The sequence below is a fragment of the Agelaius tricolor genome, unplaced genomic scaffold (assembly GCF_023055355.1).
Source record: "Agelaius tricolor isolate 1412-34295 unplaced genomic scaffold, bAgeTri1.0.p SCAF_6, whole genome shotgun sequence".
NCBI classification, from domain to species: Eukaryota; Metazoa; Chordata; class Aves; order Passeriformes; family Icteridae; genus Agelaius; species Agelaius tricolor.
In genome coordinates this window covers 53319421-53334817 of record NW_027269266.1, presented here as the reverse complement: position 1 = coordinate 53334817, position 15397 = coordinate 53319421, and the positions used below count along the sequence as shown (strand labels likewise).

Here is a 15397-nt window from a genome sequence, read left to right as displayed (position 1 = left end):
AGGACCAGGGCAGAGATCACCCTCCTGTACTTGGCACTGGTGAGGCCACACCTCAAGTACTGTGTTCAGTTCTGGGTGTGTCACTTTAAAAAGGACGTTGAAATGCTAGAGCATCTTCAAGGAAGGGCAACAAGGCTTGTGAAAGGTCTGGAAAAAGTGTCTTATGAGGAATGTCTGAGGGGCTGGGTTTGTTGAGAAGAGGGCCTCAGGAGGGACCTCACTGGTCTCTACAGCTACGTGAAAGGAGGCTGTAGTGAGGTGGGGGCCAGTCTCTTCTACTGTGCCTGCAGTGGAAATGTCCTTAAGCTGAGAGAGATGAAATTCAGATTAGATATTAAAAAAAGGGTGGTCAGGCATTGGAAAAGGTTGCCCAGGGCTCTGATGGAGTCACCATCCCTGGAGGTGTTTAAGAACACCTCTGGATCTGGATCTGGCACTGGTGTTGTTTAGTAAACTGATGTTGTTTAGTGGTTTAGGGGTTGCAGTGATAGTACTGGGTTGATTGCTAGACTTGATCTTAAAGGTCTCTTCCAACCTTGATGATTTTATGATTCTATGAGAGGCAGGGAAAAAGAGTTGATGGTGTGGCTCTGTATGTTAAGCAGTCTTTCAACTGTCTATCAAGGATAATGATGACAAGATTGAGTACCTGTAGGTAAGAAGCAGGGGGAAGGCCAACAACACAGACATCCTGATAGGAGTCTATTATAGACAACCCAGCTGGGATGAAAGGATGGATGAATTATTCTGTAAGCCTCTGGCTGATGTTTCACAATTGCTAGCCCTTCTTTTTGTGGGAGACTAACTTGTGGGATGTCTGCTAGAAACTCAACACAGTGGAGAGGAGGCAGTCTAGAAGGTTTCTCGAGTGTGTGGAAGACAACTTCCTGACACAACTGGTAAGCGAGCTTAGCAAGGGGTGGACTCTGCTAGACCTGCTTTTTACAAACAGAAGGGCTGGTGGGAAATGTGGTGGTCAGATGACATCTTTGGCACAGTGACCATGACATAATGGAGTATTCAATTCTTGGTGAAGTAAGGAAGGGGTCAACAAAACCTCCACCCTGGATTTCAGGAGGCTGGACTTTGGCCTGTTCAGGACAGTAGTTCAGAGAGCCCCCTAGAAAACAATCCTTAATAAGAAGGGAGTTCAGAAAAGCTGGACATACTTTAAGAAGGAAGTCTTAAAGGTTTAGGAAAACACCCTCCCTATGTGCCCAAAGATGAAGTGGGGAAGAAGAACAGCCTGGCTGAACATGGAGCTTTCACTGGAACTTGGGTTTATGACCTTTGGAAGAAGTGGCAGTCAGGCAGGGTATTTGAATGTTGTTACACCATGTAGAAAGAAAATTAGACAGGTGAAAGCTCAGCTAGAACTTAATCTGGCCACTGCTGTAAAAGATAATAGAAATGTTTTTATAAATACATGAACAACAATAGGAGGGCCAATGAAAATCATTCTTTATTGGATGTGAGGGGATCGTAGTCACCAAGGATGAGGAAAAAGCTGAGGTACCTAATGCCTTCTTTTCATCATTCTTTAACAGTAAGGCCAGTTATCCTCATGGCAACCAGATCCCAAAGGTGGTAGACAGAGACAGGAAGCAGAATTGATCCCCTGTAATCCAAAAGGAAGCAATCAGGGATGTGCTGAGCCACTTTGATACTCACAAGTCTATGGGACCAGATAGGATTCATCCTAGGCTGATGAGGAAGCTGTCAGAAGAGCTGCTCTCCATCACTTACCATCAGTCCTGGCTAACTGGGGAGGCCCCAGGTGACTGGAAGCTGGACAATGTGATGCCCATCAAGGGCCAAAAGGAGGATCCAGGAAACTACAGGCCTACTAGTCTGATCTCGATACCTGACACAATTATGGAACTGATCATCTTGAGTGTGATCATGATGCCAGTTAGGGTTTTTCTTTTATATGTTCTCTGTATTCTTCGCTCATGTATTTGTACCTCTGTAGCCTACTGTACTAGTAGTTAGTTTTCCCAGTAATTTTCCATGGCCTTCCACTAGGCAGGAAGACAAAACAAATTCCAGAGCTCCAAGCCCTGCGAGGTGCAAAGCCCCTGTGCTATCTTGGTTTTTCCTGGAAACCAAGGCCGAGAACAACTCTGAGATACATTTCATAAACTAAGTTCAGCTAGTAACAAGGTGGGGCTCCAGAGAAGGGGCTTGACCTGGGAGGAAATTGAATCGCCACTTGTCCTCCTAATGGGTGCTTTTTATCAATTATTCTAATTTCCTAAAACCTATAAATATGTACTCATTTCTGTGGGGTGGGCTTTTATGGACATCTTTCCATAACTGCCTCTGAAAACCTTCAAATAAAGATCTGCTCTTATATTACCTCTTTAGTGAAATCATCTCAAGTTTCATTTCCAGCAAGTTAGGAAAATGGCAACTATCACATGGCACTTACCGGACAACCAGGGGATTAGGCCCAGCCAGCATAGGTTTAGGAGGGGCAGGCCCTGCCTAACCAGCCTGATCTCCTTTTATGATCAAGTGACCCATTTGGTGGATGTGGGAAAGGCTGTGGATGTTGTCTACCTGGACTTCAGCAAAGCCTCTGGCACCATCTCCCACAACATTCTCCTGGAGAAGCTGGCAGACTGTGGCTTGAACAGATGCACTCTTTGCTGTGTTAAGAACTGGGTGGGTGGCTGGGCCCAGAGAGTGGTGGTGAATGGTTTTGTAAGCAATCAATGGCCAGACACTAGTGGGGTTCTCCAGGTCTCCACTATTGGGACCAGTCGTGTTAAATATAGTTATTGATCATCTGGATAAGGGGATAAAATGCACTCTCAGTAAGTTTGTGGACAGCACCAAGTTGGGTGTGAGTGTTGATCTGCTAGAGGGTAGGAGAGCTCTGCATCTAGATCTGGATCAATGGGTTGAGGCTAATGGTTTGAGGTTTAACAAGACCAATTCTGGGTTCTGCATCTTGGTCACAACAACCCCATGCAGTGCTATAGGCTGAGGAAGATTGTAAACCAAACTTTTCCAGCTGAGGAGAACTACAGGGGAATTCATTCATTTCGCTGAGTGGAAGACTCTGAGTAACACATTGCCACTTGTCAAGCCATCTAAGCCAAATACAGTCATTTGTCCATTATTTCAGCTGACCAACTCATTGAGAGCAGAAGAGATGCCACTGAAGGGATAACAGGGGGAAGAATATAAATTGCTTTCAGCAATCCCACTCCAACCAAAGAGAAAACAATTGCCATTAGGCAGGAAGGGTGGCCCATAATCTCTGCAAGAATAAATGCAAAAGATAATTTGGGAGCTTGCCCTGCCAAGGAGGAAGGAGTTTTGTGGCAAGCTATTTCATATGGAACATGGAAATTAGACTGATCCCTGCAGTCTTCCAAGGACTGCATGCCTAGGTATAAGTCAATTAATCTTCAAATGTACCACCTACCCAACTACTGACAGATGTACTAAGTTACTCAGCTGCACCAGTAAACTGAATTGCCCTTGCCTCCAAGACAGGACATCCTAACTCCTGACCAATGCCTAGGAATGCAGTAGTTGGCATAGATTAAAATCATGCCAAGAGCCATTTCAACAGCTTGCCAGAATAAAGATGTCATTCCAATGCCAAGAAATGTTATGGGCACAGCTCAGCTTGCAGACCATGACATGACCTGACTCAAGAAGAAACACAGGGATTTCTGCTCTGGAGAAGACACCACTGACAAACCTGGACCATGCTGTGTGTATGCACACTGCATTTCACCCTGTCCAGATCTGTCATTTCTTTGTTCTCAGTTTGAGATTGAGGTGCATGTGTATGTTTTAAAATGCAGAATGGCATTATTTGTGCAGCAAACCAAAGATCACATAAATCAACTCCATGAAAATCCTTCTATACTCTCTCGTGCCTGCCAACCAAGCTAATTAATTTATTTAACCAGCTTTTCAAACACAAGTATTTCAAAAAACAGACTCCTGCTTTAAAAAGGTGAAGTTCATCCAAGAAACATGCAGTCTCATTCACCCTTGAAGTGCAACACTGGGCACAAATTTTCACTGCAAGTCAGTGGCATAGTAGGAAGAGAAGATTGTGGACATTTTCCATCTCTTCTTTTAACTAACAAACAGTTTTGACACTCACAAAGTCCTGGAGACAGTGACACAACTAAATCTACTGAGAATATTTTCTTAAAACAAAGTGGTATCTCCACACACATAGTAGCTGGTGATTTTATTACAGTATTTAGAACAGGCAGAATTCTATCCTATCACATTTCGAATTCTAAGATCCATTACTGGATACTACTAAGAACAAATCCCCACTGTATTTGGCAGGATAGCTTTCTCCTTCTTGGTTAACATGTAATTTATACAGTGAGTATACGAAAATAAATGTGTAGCCTCTTTGTTGCTAATGGAAAGTCACTTCTGGATCAGCAAGATCTAGGGCTTTTGAAAACAACACAAAACTAGCTATATTTAAAGACATTAGTATTTACATTAACATTAATTTTGTTTACCTGACCTCACCTATACCATATCTTCTGAAAACAGAAAACACTAGAGTCTTGAACTGGACTTCCAAAATGTAAGGTTCCTTCATAATCATTAGATTCTTTGAAAATGTAAACCCTTTATTATAATAATTCTGGTTCCTACTGTCCCTTTTGGCCTTCTAAAACTATTTTGACTTACACGATAACAAGACTTCTATGAGAGAGAACACTACATTCCAGTTTTCCCATGAACTTAGTCTTTGAGGACCCCAGCACCATGCTTTGAGGCTACTTTATAAGGGCTTTGTTACTATGACTGCCACACTAACTCTGAAGATCTTGTCACATCCTTGGCTGAAAGGACACTTGCCAGCATACCCAGTGTAAAAATACTTTTCTTACTAATCTAATGGAACAACATCTGGAAAACAAATGAATAGGGATTGTTAAACTGGTTCCCTCCCATCCAAATTGCAAAAGAAAACAAGTCAGAGAAATTTCCAAAGTATTTTTGTTCCTGTTCTATAATCTCAGCATTTAGGTATTTTAACATCAATCTGAGACTCACCTGCAGGGCAATATGTGATCTTTCGAGTTTAAGCTCACTAATAAAAAATACAAGAAGCTTTGTTCATGTAACAGTCAGGTTTACAGCAGTGTTAAAGTTCCAAAGTTCGCCATAAATTCCCATCATATTGTTGCAACAACACAAAATTCATATACACAACAGCCCCACAATCCCTCTTCATAAAAACAAGTAATTCTTGAATGCATCTTTCATGCATCAATTTATAAAAATAAAGCATACTTGAATAAAAATTCATGCCTCTAAAGGGCAAGGATTATAACCAAATACAGTTCAAAGCACTTGATAATATAGTGAAACAAATAAAATGTTTTAGTTACTATTTTTTAAGTAGCATTCAGGGGCCTTGTGAGCAGAATCAGAAAGTAATGCTACAGATGATGATGCTATCGTATCAAAAGAAAATTAATTTGTTAAGGTTAAAAACCAGATCTAATCATCTACTCCAGACAGACTTCTCATAGCTAAAAAAAGAGGGGGGGAGGGCAGGGGAAGGGAGGGGAGTGAAGGGGAAATGTAACCATCCTATTTTAGCATGGCATGTTCTACAATAACAGCAGGAGCAGGTTTCTCTTGATACATGACTGGATGTATGAAGTCCTCAAGAAAAGAGGATAGTTCAGTCTGGCAAATTTTTTGTTCTTCTGCCCACTGTTCTCCCCTCAGAGAGTTCTCATGTCCCCTTCTGCACTAACAAAGGCTTAACCTGGAAAGAAGGCCAGGACCAAGCCTTTCACAAGAACCTCCTACATTAAGGGAAGAACCAGAAGGAGTAGGACCTTTCTCATCTTTCTCTTCCCAGCACAAACACCCTGAAACAAGAAAGTGACCTCACTTTGTGCTGCCCAGCCTTGGAGGCACAAGCCTTTACTACATCACAGAGCAGCACTGAAGTTAGCAATAGTAAAGATTGTACAAAAAGGCTACTGTGTGCAAATGACCCAGAGCTTGGAAATCCACTTTTAGAGCCATCTCTGCTGTAAGTTCAGCCACAGGCCTTCTTGAGAAATAATGTAGTCCAAATCTGACCTGATTCCTTTGTGCTATCTTTTGTCCTTTCTTCCAGCGAAGAATGGGCTTCAGAGCAGTTAGTTCCTTGTCCTCTTTTCCTCTTTCTATTGTATGTTCTCCAAGGCTGTATGATGCTTCAAATACAATTGGAGAGATGACGTCCTTGACTCTTTTCTGTACAAGAAGACAAACACGTATTTCACCTATGCATATAGCCAAACAAGTTTCTATCTACAACAATTATACATTCAATTTAACAAAATCATTTAATTAAACATGCAATTAAACCAGATTCAACACTGCAGACAGGTTTCTCTACTTCCTTTATCTTTCTCCAGGTCAAACAGGAATAAGCACATTACAATGAAAAAGTCAGAAGCTTAATTTTTTTTTTTTTAAGTTATTCTTTTGGGATCTACTCTTCAATATACAAAAGCAGTGGAATATTTTGCCCACCTATAAATCAAGTGTTTTTCAATTAAAATATTTTATTTAAAAAATGGAAAGCAATTAAATTATTCCTGCAAAAGCAAAGATCAAATAATCTTCATCTCTGGGGTTTCAAAATCCTAGACTTTGACTGAGATCACTTTCAGTGAGCTCCATTCATTAAAAGAACAGAAAACTCCATCTTCCCTTGTTGTTTTGCAATATCACTGAAATGAATGGATTAATAAAGGTACTAATGTGGCGATAAAATAGGGTTACAGACATACAGGGGCAAGAAAATCCATCTTCCAGTATGTTTTTCAAAGCAAACTTTACAGTTTCCCCCATCTTCAGCACAGCAACACTTTCAGTTTGTAAAAGAAGAAAGTTTTTCAGTTTCTTTACTTGCATATTGTAGGCTTCATACCAGGTATTTAGAATGGTGCCGTATTACCTGGCTGATGAGACAAAAGGATCACCTTTTCTTGTTGCTGGAACCCAAGCCATAAAATTTGTCATAACATGCAATGCCTAAATCCAGACTGCTGTGCCAGGACAAAGTGGTCATTGTGTTCTGTTCAGTCCTGAATTCCAAAATCCAATTTACCAGAAAACCTAAGTGCAAATGCTCTACTTTTTCATAGGCAAACATTCCTCTTAAATTTCAGTTACTTAAAAACATGGCATTAATTCAGCACAGATTAAATTGAGGCAATAAATAAATCCCGTAATTAAGCACATCAAACCTTCACATAGGCCAGCTCTCAACTTTGCCTTGCACTGGTTAGTGGGTTTCTCTGAACACAGCCCGCCAACCACAAGAAGCAATTGAGATGCAATGTCGTTAAAATTACATCTTCCAGATGTGGGAAACCTGGGTACTAAATGCCTTTCAGACCACCCTGTTTGATCTGTTTCAAGACAACCATTTGCCCTCTCCAGTATGTTGACAGATCTCTGAAGCCAAATATTAGTGGCTAACCAAATTTCCAGATCATTGGTAAGTTGGATAAATAATAGCAAATATCAGGCTGGATGACATTTACCCTCCTGCACCCTCAGCTAGCCCTTAAATTCCCTACCCTAATACGAATGTCTGCCAGTACTCTGAAGTTTAGACTGCACATTGCTTGGAGTGATTTTTGCTTTCTTGGTAAAGAGCACTTATCAACAACAGACAGCACTGGTGATATCTTGACCTCTTTCCAGTCCCATAAAAAGGACTATGCATGATCTGCAGCACTATTAATCCTCTCAGCAGAAGAGACACTCATGGCTGCAGCCCCTTTCTCAGCTGTATTCCTAGGGTAGGCATTTTGCCATACTGAGACTACTAAATAACAACACTACAACTTCACAGAAGCTGATAGCTTTGCTCTCACAGAAAATCAAGAGTATTAAGTAAGGATTGTTATTAGCCTATGTGAAGACTTTGTATACAGAGAAACAAGACTATAAAAGAGCATGCCATACAGCAACAGTCAAACACAAACCATCAGGCAAATTGCCACCTAATCCAACTGTATGCAATCAACCATGTAAACACAGAACAATAAAATGTATGCAGTGGGTTAAATTGAAATCCACCTACTATTTTTGTAACTTTATTACTGCAGTATAGTAAGAATAAGTACTTAATCACTTCTACGTGTTTTAATATGGTCTTACAGGGTTCAGTCCAATGCCCTTTAAAGTCAAAAGGTGTTTTCTATTGACTTTGGTGAATGTTGGAGTGCATCTTTATTGTTTGCTGGTGTTCTACTTGATTTTAGTGGTGAAATTGTGACTTCTCCACCACCACAACCCTGGGAAATACATTTCACAGACCCATTTATCTTTAAGTAAGGATAAAATTATGAATGCTGCCTAGTTATTAATTATGCCACATGTTCCCTTCTGCTCACAATCCTTCAAAAACAAAGGCAACAGTCTGTGGCATCTCAGTAAGACAGAGACAAGACAGTTCTGTCTCACAGGTACACAACAGACTGCCGGGGATATGAACATATACAGAGAATCAATTTCTTTCATTTTCAGTCTACTCAATTTTTCTGTGTTGAATCATATATTGATGACACAGCCTGCAGATAGCTTTTAGGTATTCCTGATGTCCAAGAAGAAGTCAAAAAATTCAATGCAAATAAGGTTTGAAATAGACTGAAAAGTCCTTCAAGCAAGGAAATGGTACATTTTTTGTATAAGTTGCATGCCCTAATGAACTGGATTTGTCAAGGGATATGATTTCCACAAGCAGATTTTACATGTAATAACTGCTTGACACCACGAGGACGTTATGCTATGGAAGTAATATAGGCTAAAGACATTTCTGAGCTCTGAAAAGCCAAACCTGGCAAATCATAGCATATGGAGAGCACAGCTTCAGTAATTGAAAAGAAGTCTTGAAGGACACTACAATGAGTGTAATATACTAGGAGTTCCAATTATGAACAGAAACAATATACAACTAGGGTTTAGTACATAACAGCAATAAATACTTAATCTGTACAGACTGGAGTCACTGAACTGGTGCAAGTTTTCACTGTGCCTGAACTGGAAAGCTTACCCTAGCAAATATTGTAACAAGGGCTTGCTATCTCCTCTCACAGAACAATCATCTCAAAGAAATGTTTGAATGTTGTGGCAGTAACTGTACATGGCCACATATTCCTTCTTTTTTTTTCTCTGATTTAGCAGAGCAGAAGAAAGCAAGAAAGCAAAGCCTCTGCCAGATTCATGACTGTATTTCTACTTGACTTTAGTACCAAAAAGTCTTAAAAATCTGAAAAGTAAGGAAAGAGCAATCATCAAACATCACATCCATGATTCTGAACATAATTTTCAACTGATGATGGAGTATGATAACTGTAGGAAATAATTTTTGTCACTTTTAGGAGACATGGACTAAGGCACATCATGACAACACACAAATATAGAGTCCAACATCCTAAAGGCACACTGCCTTGGCAGGCAGCCACTGCCTTTTACAGCTTTAACTTTAGGCTCCAAGAGCCCACACACATCAGGAATTCAAGCAAATTTGGCTGGAACAAGACAGAATTTTAGTCAAGAGATAGGATTTATTCTACTCATGGTGCAAGTGGTTGCCAGATTGGATATCATTTCAGCTTTCTTTTGGCTCAGTGCCACAGTAGACTCAGGGGACTGTACATGAGCTCAATAAATCATCACATTTAATCGCCTTTCTTCAACAAGGTGAAAGCCTCCAACAAGGACTCTAGAGAGTGCAAAATTCCATTTTTAATTATGGCCAATGGGCTGAGAAATAAATTGAGATGTAAATATTGCCCACAATCTACAGCAGGAATAAAGGATGAAACATGGCCCATTAAAAGAATGAATATTATTAACTAATTTTCAGCAGCATCATCTGAAGAAATACACATAATCATCAGCATGACTTCTACTGTTGCTTGGTACTTTTGTTCATGTCTTCCTGAAGTTTCTCTTTTCTTTCTCTGTGGGAAAGTTCTCTGACCTGTCCAGCCTTTTTCTACTCTCTCTGACTTGATCCTCAGGATTTTAACCCATGAATTCCAGAACTTTAACTGAATTCAGCATAGCTTTTCAGTACTTCTGAGAATAAAGTTCTGTTTAACTAAATGACAGAGAATGAATTCCAGAACCCATTTTTTAAAACACACAGATTGAAACTTTTAGTCTAAATGTATTTATTTCAGGTGCTAAATAACAAACACTAAAATTAGACTAGGAAGTTTACAGGCTCAAATACACAGAATAAATTTGACAATCCCAATTTAACAGACAACATATTTATGCTGCAAAATGTAAGACACTATGCTAATGCTAATCCAGCATACAACTTTAATCAGCTCACAGGTCACTACCACATAAATACTCAACTCAGTATCAAGAGATAAACAGTTCCCTGACCCATGATCTCACAAATTACTCAAATTCCCACCAGCCTTCAGAAACAAAAGCCACTACTGCCACAATCTATCAAATGAAATCACTGCTGTAGGTCTTAATAAACATACATCTTAGCTTATGAACCAATAAGATGACAATGCTTGACTTTAAAATTAACTGTCTTCTCCTGTTATCTCAGTCTCCCTCTCTAAACTGTGAATCATCCAAGGTGCAAGGTTTAAAAGCTGTGCAATTCAATAAGACTATTAATTAGACAAACTGGCTTTTAACTTCAAGACAGATTTTCATTCATTTCAAATGAATGAATGCATACATGTCATTCTAGTACCTGAAAATGAATAAGGAGCAACTTAACTTCCTTGCCCTGTTCCTTGCAACACTTACCAATTCCAAGATTAGATACCTTGGTGTTAAGTCCCAGTGCAAGTTAATACCTTCAGCCTCCTACTATGCAAAAGAATAACAACCTTTGTCCTCTCAAGAGCTTTCCTCTGTTCTCTACTTACTTTGATAAAGATATTCTAGGACTTGTAATAAATTATTTCAGACCAGCATAATTTTAGAGTTGATGTCTCCTCACTGCAAAGGCATACATAACATGATCATGACAAAATCAGTTAGAAAATATCTACTTTCCATTACGTAGAAGTTGGGGATTCTTTAATACATATATTTTTTAAGGTTTCAAGATATTACTGTAGTTAAAAGGAGAAAAAACCCAACTGCAACCTCTTTTCGAGAGAAGAGACAGAACTAAAAGTTTACTTGATTAGTAAAAGCTCATTTACAATGTTACAGGTGAATTTTTTGTCAAATTAATAGTATATGGAGGCAGTCAGAGGCCTGATGTTTCAATCAAACATGCTACTGTTTTAAGATCTTGTGACAGCTACAATTCAACAAGCAGGTGAATAGCCTTTGTTGCTAAACTTGACTATTACAAGACTTCTGAAGAATTTCAAAGTTTCAAACAGGGAAAAAAAAAAAAGCAAAGTATTTGCAAGGTGTTACATGTCCTAATGTTATTTAGGGTTATCATTCAAAAGAATGGGAGTGCTTTCTTTATCCTTTTCCTAAATGCTTTACTCCAGCACACAACTGCTTCCATTAGGTCAGCAACTCCTCTTGGCACACACACCAAAAAGTGAAAAGATGTCTGGAGAACAGGTGGCTGAAAATCAGCTAGAAGAGTCAAGAGGCAGTGGACAGAAAGACTGGATGTCTCTGAAACATCACAGTAGCAGTGGAAAATATATTTTGATAGATACTTCTTTTTAACAATTTTTTTTCCTCAATTAAAGGCCTGACAATATGATTCTTATGATTCTTTCAAAGCTGTTGTTACAAAAAAGCATTTCATCAATACAGCTTTATAAGAAACACATGTATGTATGTATGAAACAAGGAAACATTCTAGTTAAGCCCAGTTTCCTGTAAAAATGTACAGGAAAAAATAGCAGCATTGTGCCAGGATTCAAAGGAGAATCATCCTGAGTAGAAGAGGATAGCTAGATATGAAAGAAGGTTAACATCAGTGTTTTTACTGACAGTTAATTTAGTAAAGTAGGAGTGATAGAAATGGTCCTTGGAACTCTTGCAAAGAAAACAACATACTATTCAGCACGCCTTCCTATCTGCATGCGTCTGAAAGAGAGAGGCAAAGTACATGAGAAGAATGATGTTCCTATAGTTTCATTTACAAACTATTGAAATGAGAACAGACTACTTATGAAATCTAGAGGTATTTACACACAAAAATATAAATCCTTCTTTTGGTAACAGGAAATTAGGTAGAACACAATGAGAGTCTGGGAGGAGTGTTGCTGTAGTGGTTTGACCAGGCTGAATACCAGGTGCCCACCAAAGCCATTCTATCACTACCCTCCTCAGCTGGACAGGGGAGTGGGATGATAAAAGGACATCCAGTGACTTGCAAGAAAAAGGAGTCACAGATTACCATCATGGGCAAAACAGACTAGAATTGGGGAAATAAAGTGAATTTATTTCCAACCAAATTCAGAGTAAGATAATGAGAAATTAAACAAATTTTAAAAACACATTTTTCCCATCCCTCCTTCTGAGCTCTACCTCCTCCACCAGTGACACAGGGAGATGGGGGAGAGGGGTTATGGTCAGCTCATTACGTGTTGTTTCTGCTGCTGCTCAGGTAGAGGAGTCCTTCCCTTGCTCCAGTATAGGGTCCCGCCCATGGGAGACAGCTCTCTACGAACCTCTGCAGCATGAGTCCTTCCCACAGGCTACGGTTCTTCATTAACTGCTCCAAGATGTTTTCCTTCCATGGGGTGCAGTCCTGCAATAACAGGCTGCACCAGCATGGGTAGCCCATGGAGTCACAAGTCATACCAAGAAACCTGCTTTTCCCTCTATGATCTGTAGGTCCCTGCCATGAGCCTGCTGTAGTACAGGCGGCCCACAGCATCACAACCTTCTTTTGGGCATCTCCTGCTTCAGCATAGGTCTACTCCATGGGCTGCAGGATGATCTCTGCATCCCTGCGGTCCTTCATGAGCTGCAGCTGCACAAGCTGCACAAGCTGCACCATGATCTTCACCAGGGGCTGCAGGGGAATCTCAGCTGCAGAGGTGCCTGAAGCACCTCTTACCCCTCCTTCTCCACTCAACTCAGTATCTGCATAGTTGTTGTCATCTCATACTCTCACTCCTCTCTTCTCTAAGCACAATTACATCTGCTCAGTAACTGTTTTTTTCTTCTTAAATATGTTATCACAGAGGTGCTACCATCATCTCTCATTGGTTTGGCCTTGGCCAGAAGCTGGTTCCATCTTGGAACCAATTGATATTAGCTCTGTTGGACGTGGGGGAAGCTTTCAGTAGCTCCTCACAGAAGAACCCCTGCAGTCCCCATGCCACCAAAACCTGGCCATGCAAACTCAATACAGTTGTAATAACATGACCCAAGTCTGTTCTCGCACTATTAAACAGAGGATTTATTAGTCTAATCCTCTTCAAAGCAGAATTTAAAATCAAGTCAAGTAAAAGGAAAGAGTGTTACAATTGTCTGCTTTGTTATATGAATTTAAAAATGTGAACAGAGCTCATCTGTGATGTCAGCTTTTATGTTTAATATCAATTAATGTTTCATATCCTAGTATGTATGTATAAAATAATCAAAAGTACTCAAAGGAGAACATGTAATCAAAGGAGATGTGTAAAGTGGTAATACCTGCACCTAATCATATTAGGTTAAAACCTTATTGCAATTCATGCAATGTTGCTGTTGTAAAATGCCATTTTTTCTATTCCCTGTGAATGCATCTCCAGCTTCAGAGAAGAGCTCTCAACTTTGATCTGAGGAACTGGTTTCCATTTATTTGTGGAAATATTTGCCTTGTTTGTTTTTCAAGCCCACAGAACTTGAAGGGAAAGTTTTGATTTTCCTTGGTTCCCCTGAGAAACACTTGTTCATTCTGCTCTTGTCTGTGGGTATAAACAGTCTCCCTTTGTCTTGGTCCCTCTGCGAGCCTCTCAAGAACCCTGGGCCAGTCCCGAGTCTGCAGACACCGGGGGCAGCCCCGACACGGCCGACAGCGGGGAGACACTCTCTGTGCCCCGAGGGTGCTGAGGGCACCTGGGCTGGCAGGGAGACACTCTCTGTGTGTGCCCCGAGGGTGCTGAGGGCACCTGGGTTGGCAGGGAGACACTCTCTGTGCCCCGAGGGTGCTGAGGGCACCTGGGCTGGGCGCCTTTGCAGCAGAAGAGACACCAGAGACATCGGTAGAAGAGAAAGGGCCGACTCTTAGCAGGGGTTAATCCAAGGTATTATTCTGGAAGCAATATTTGTCTCTGAAGATGACAAGTTCCCATTCACTATTTGTAACACTCTAACTAATAGAATTAATATTATTAACCAAGAAATATTGAGAAGAGTTAAAGGAAACTTATCCATTACATAGCAGAAGCATTGCACAGGGTGCCAGGGACATTTTCCTAGCCTCCAGTTCTCCTGTTCTGCACATACCTACATATCAGTATGCTAACAATCATCTCAGAAACACCCTATCTCCATGTCCTCTTCCGCTCCACCACTTTTCTCCTCTTCTTTCATTCTCCTCTGATCAGCCAGACAGCATTTTGCTAACACTCTCCCCTCTTCAGTCTCTGAGTCTCTGCTCACGGCTTACACAAAAGCAAAAGGAAGAACAGGAAAGAATCAGTACATCAGTACTTCAGAACCTTATGGTCATTTTAGTCCATTTACAGCTGACATCACAAATGAATAGAAAGCTTGCAATTCCTTTTGACAATGATAAGGCTTTTCTCCTTGTTTCATAGATCATTCAAGAAGAGGCAGGAGCCTCCTGCTTAGAAGCCACATCAGCAAATACAGCTGCCCATCTCTCAGAGGATATTATACAATGACAAAGGGATGTTGAAGTGTGTTTTTCTACTTTGTAATACTTTGAAGTAGTTTTGCTTTGTATCCCCATATTTTTCCCAAATGGTTTATCCCAAACTGTACCCCCCTCCCTTTACCTGTGTTATCCCTCTCCCGGGATGAGATCATCCCCAAACCCCCACCCTGGCTCTCTGTCAATCACTCAGCATCCCATCCCCTCCATCCAGAAGTTTTGATCCAGGTCATCGAGTGATTAGCCAGAGGCTAGGATTCAGCCCCCAAGCCTTGCCCCATATGCTGTCCTATATGTTTATCCCCCAGCATCCATCCCTTAGGGTCACTCATTGGTTGGTAAAATGTTATCTACTTTTGGTTTCCACCTCCCTTTAAATGTAACCTTGGCACATCTCCCGGGGCTCTCGGCAGGAGGCCGCGTGAGGTGCAGGAGCTCCTTTGGGACTCCTAATAAAACCTTGGATTAACCCCTGCTAAGAGTCGGCCCTTTCTCTTCTACTGATGTCTCTGGTGTCTCTTCTGCTGCAAAGGCGACCAGCCCAGGTGCCCTCAGCACCCTCGGGGCACAGAGAGTGTCTCT

At 40.8% G+C, this 15397-nt stretch overlaps 1 protein-coding gene across 2 annotated transcripts in view; it reads right to left on the bottom strand.

The window, feature by feature from the left end:
• ITGA9 (integrin subunit alpha 9) overlaps nt 1–15397 on the bottom strand; it is a 237138-nt gene that overhangs the window by 117978 nt on the left and 103763 nt on the right. For both annotated transcript variants that reach the window (XM_071429849.1, XM_071429848.1), the window contains exon 16: nt 6103–6258. In XM_071429849.1, coding sequence (XP_071285950.1) covers nt 6103–6258 — 156 coding nt within the window. The remainder of the gene's footprint in view (nt 1–6102; nt 6259–15397) is intronic.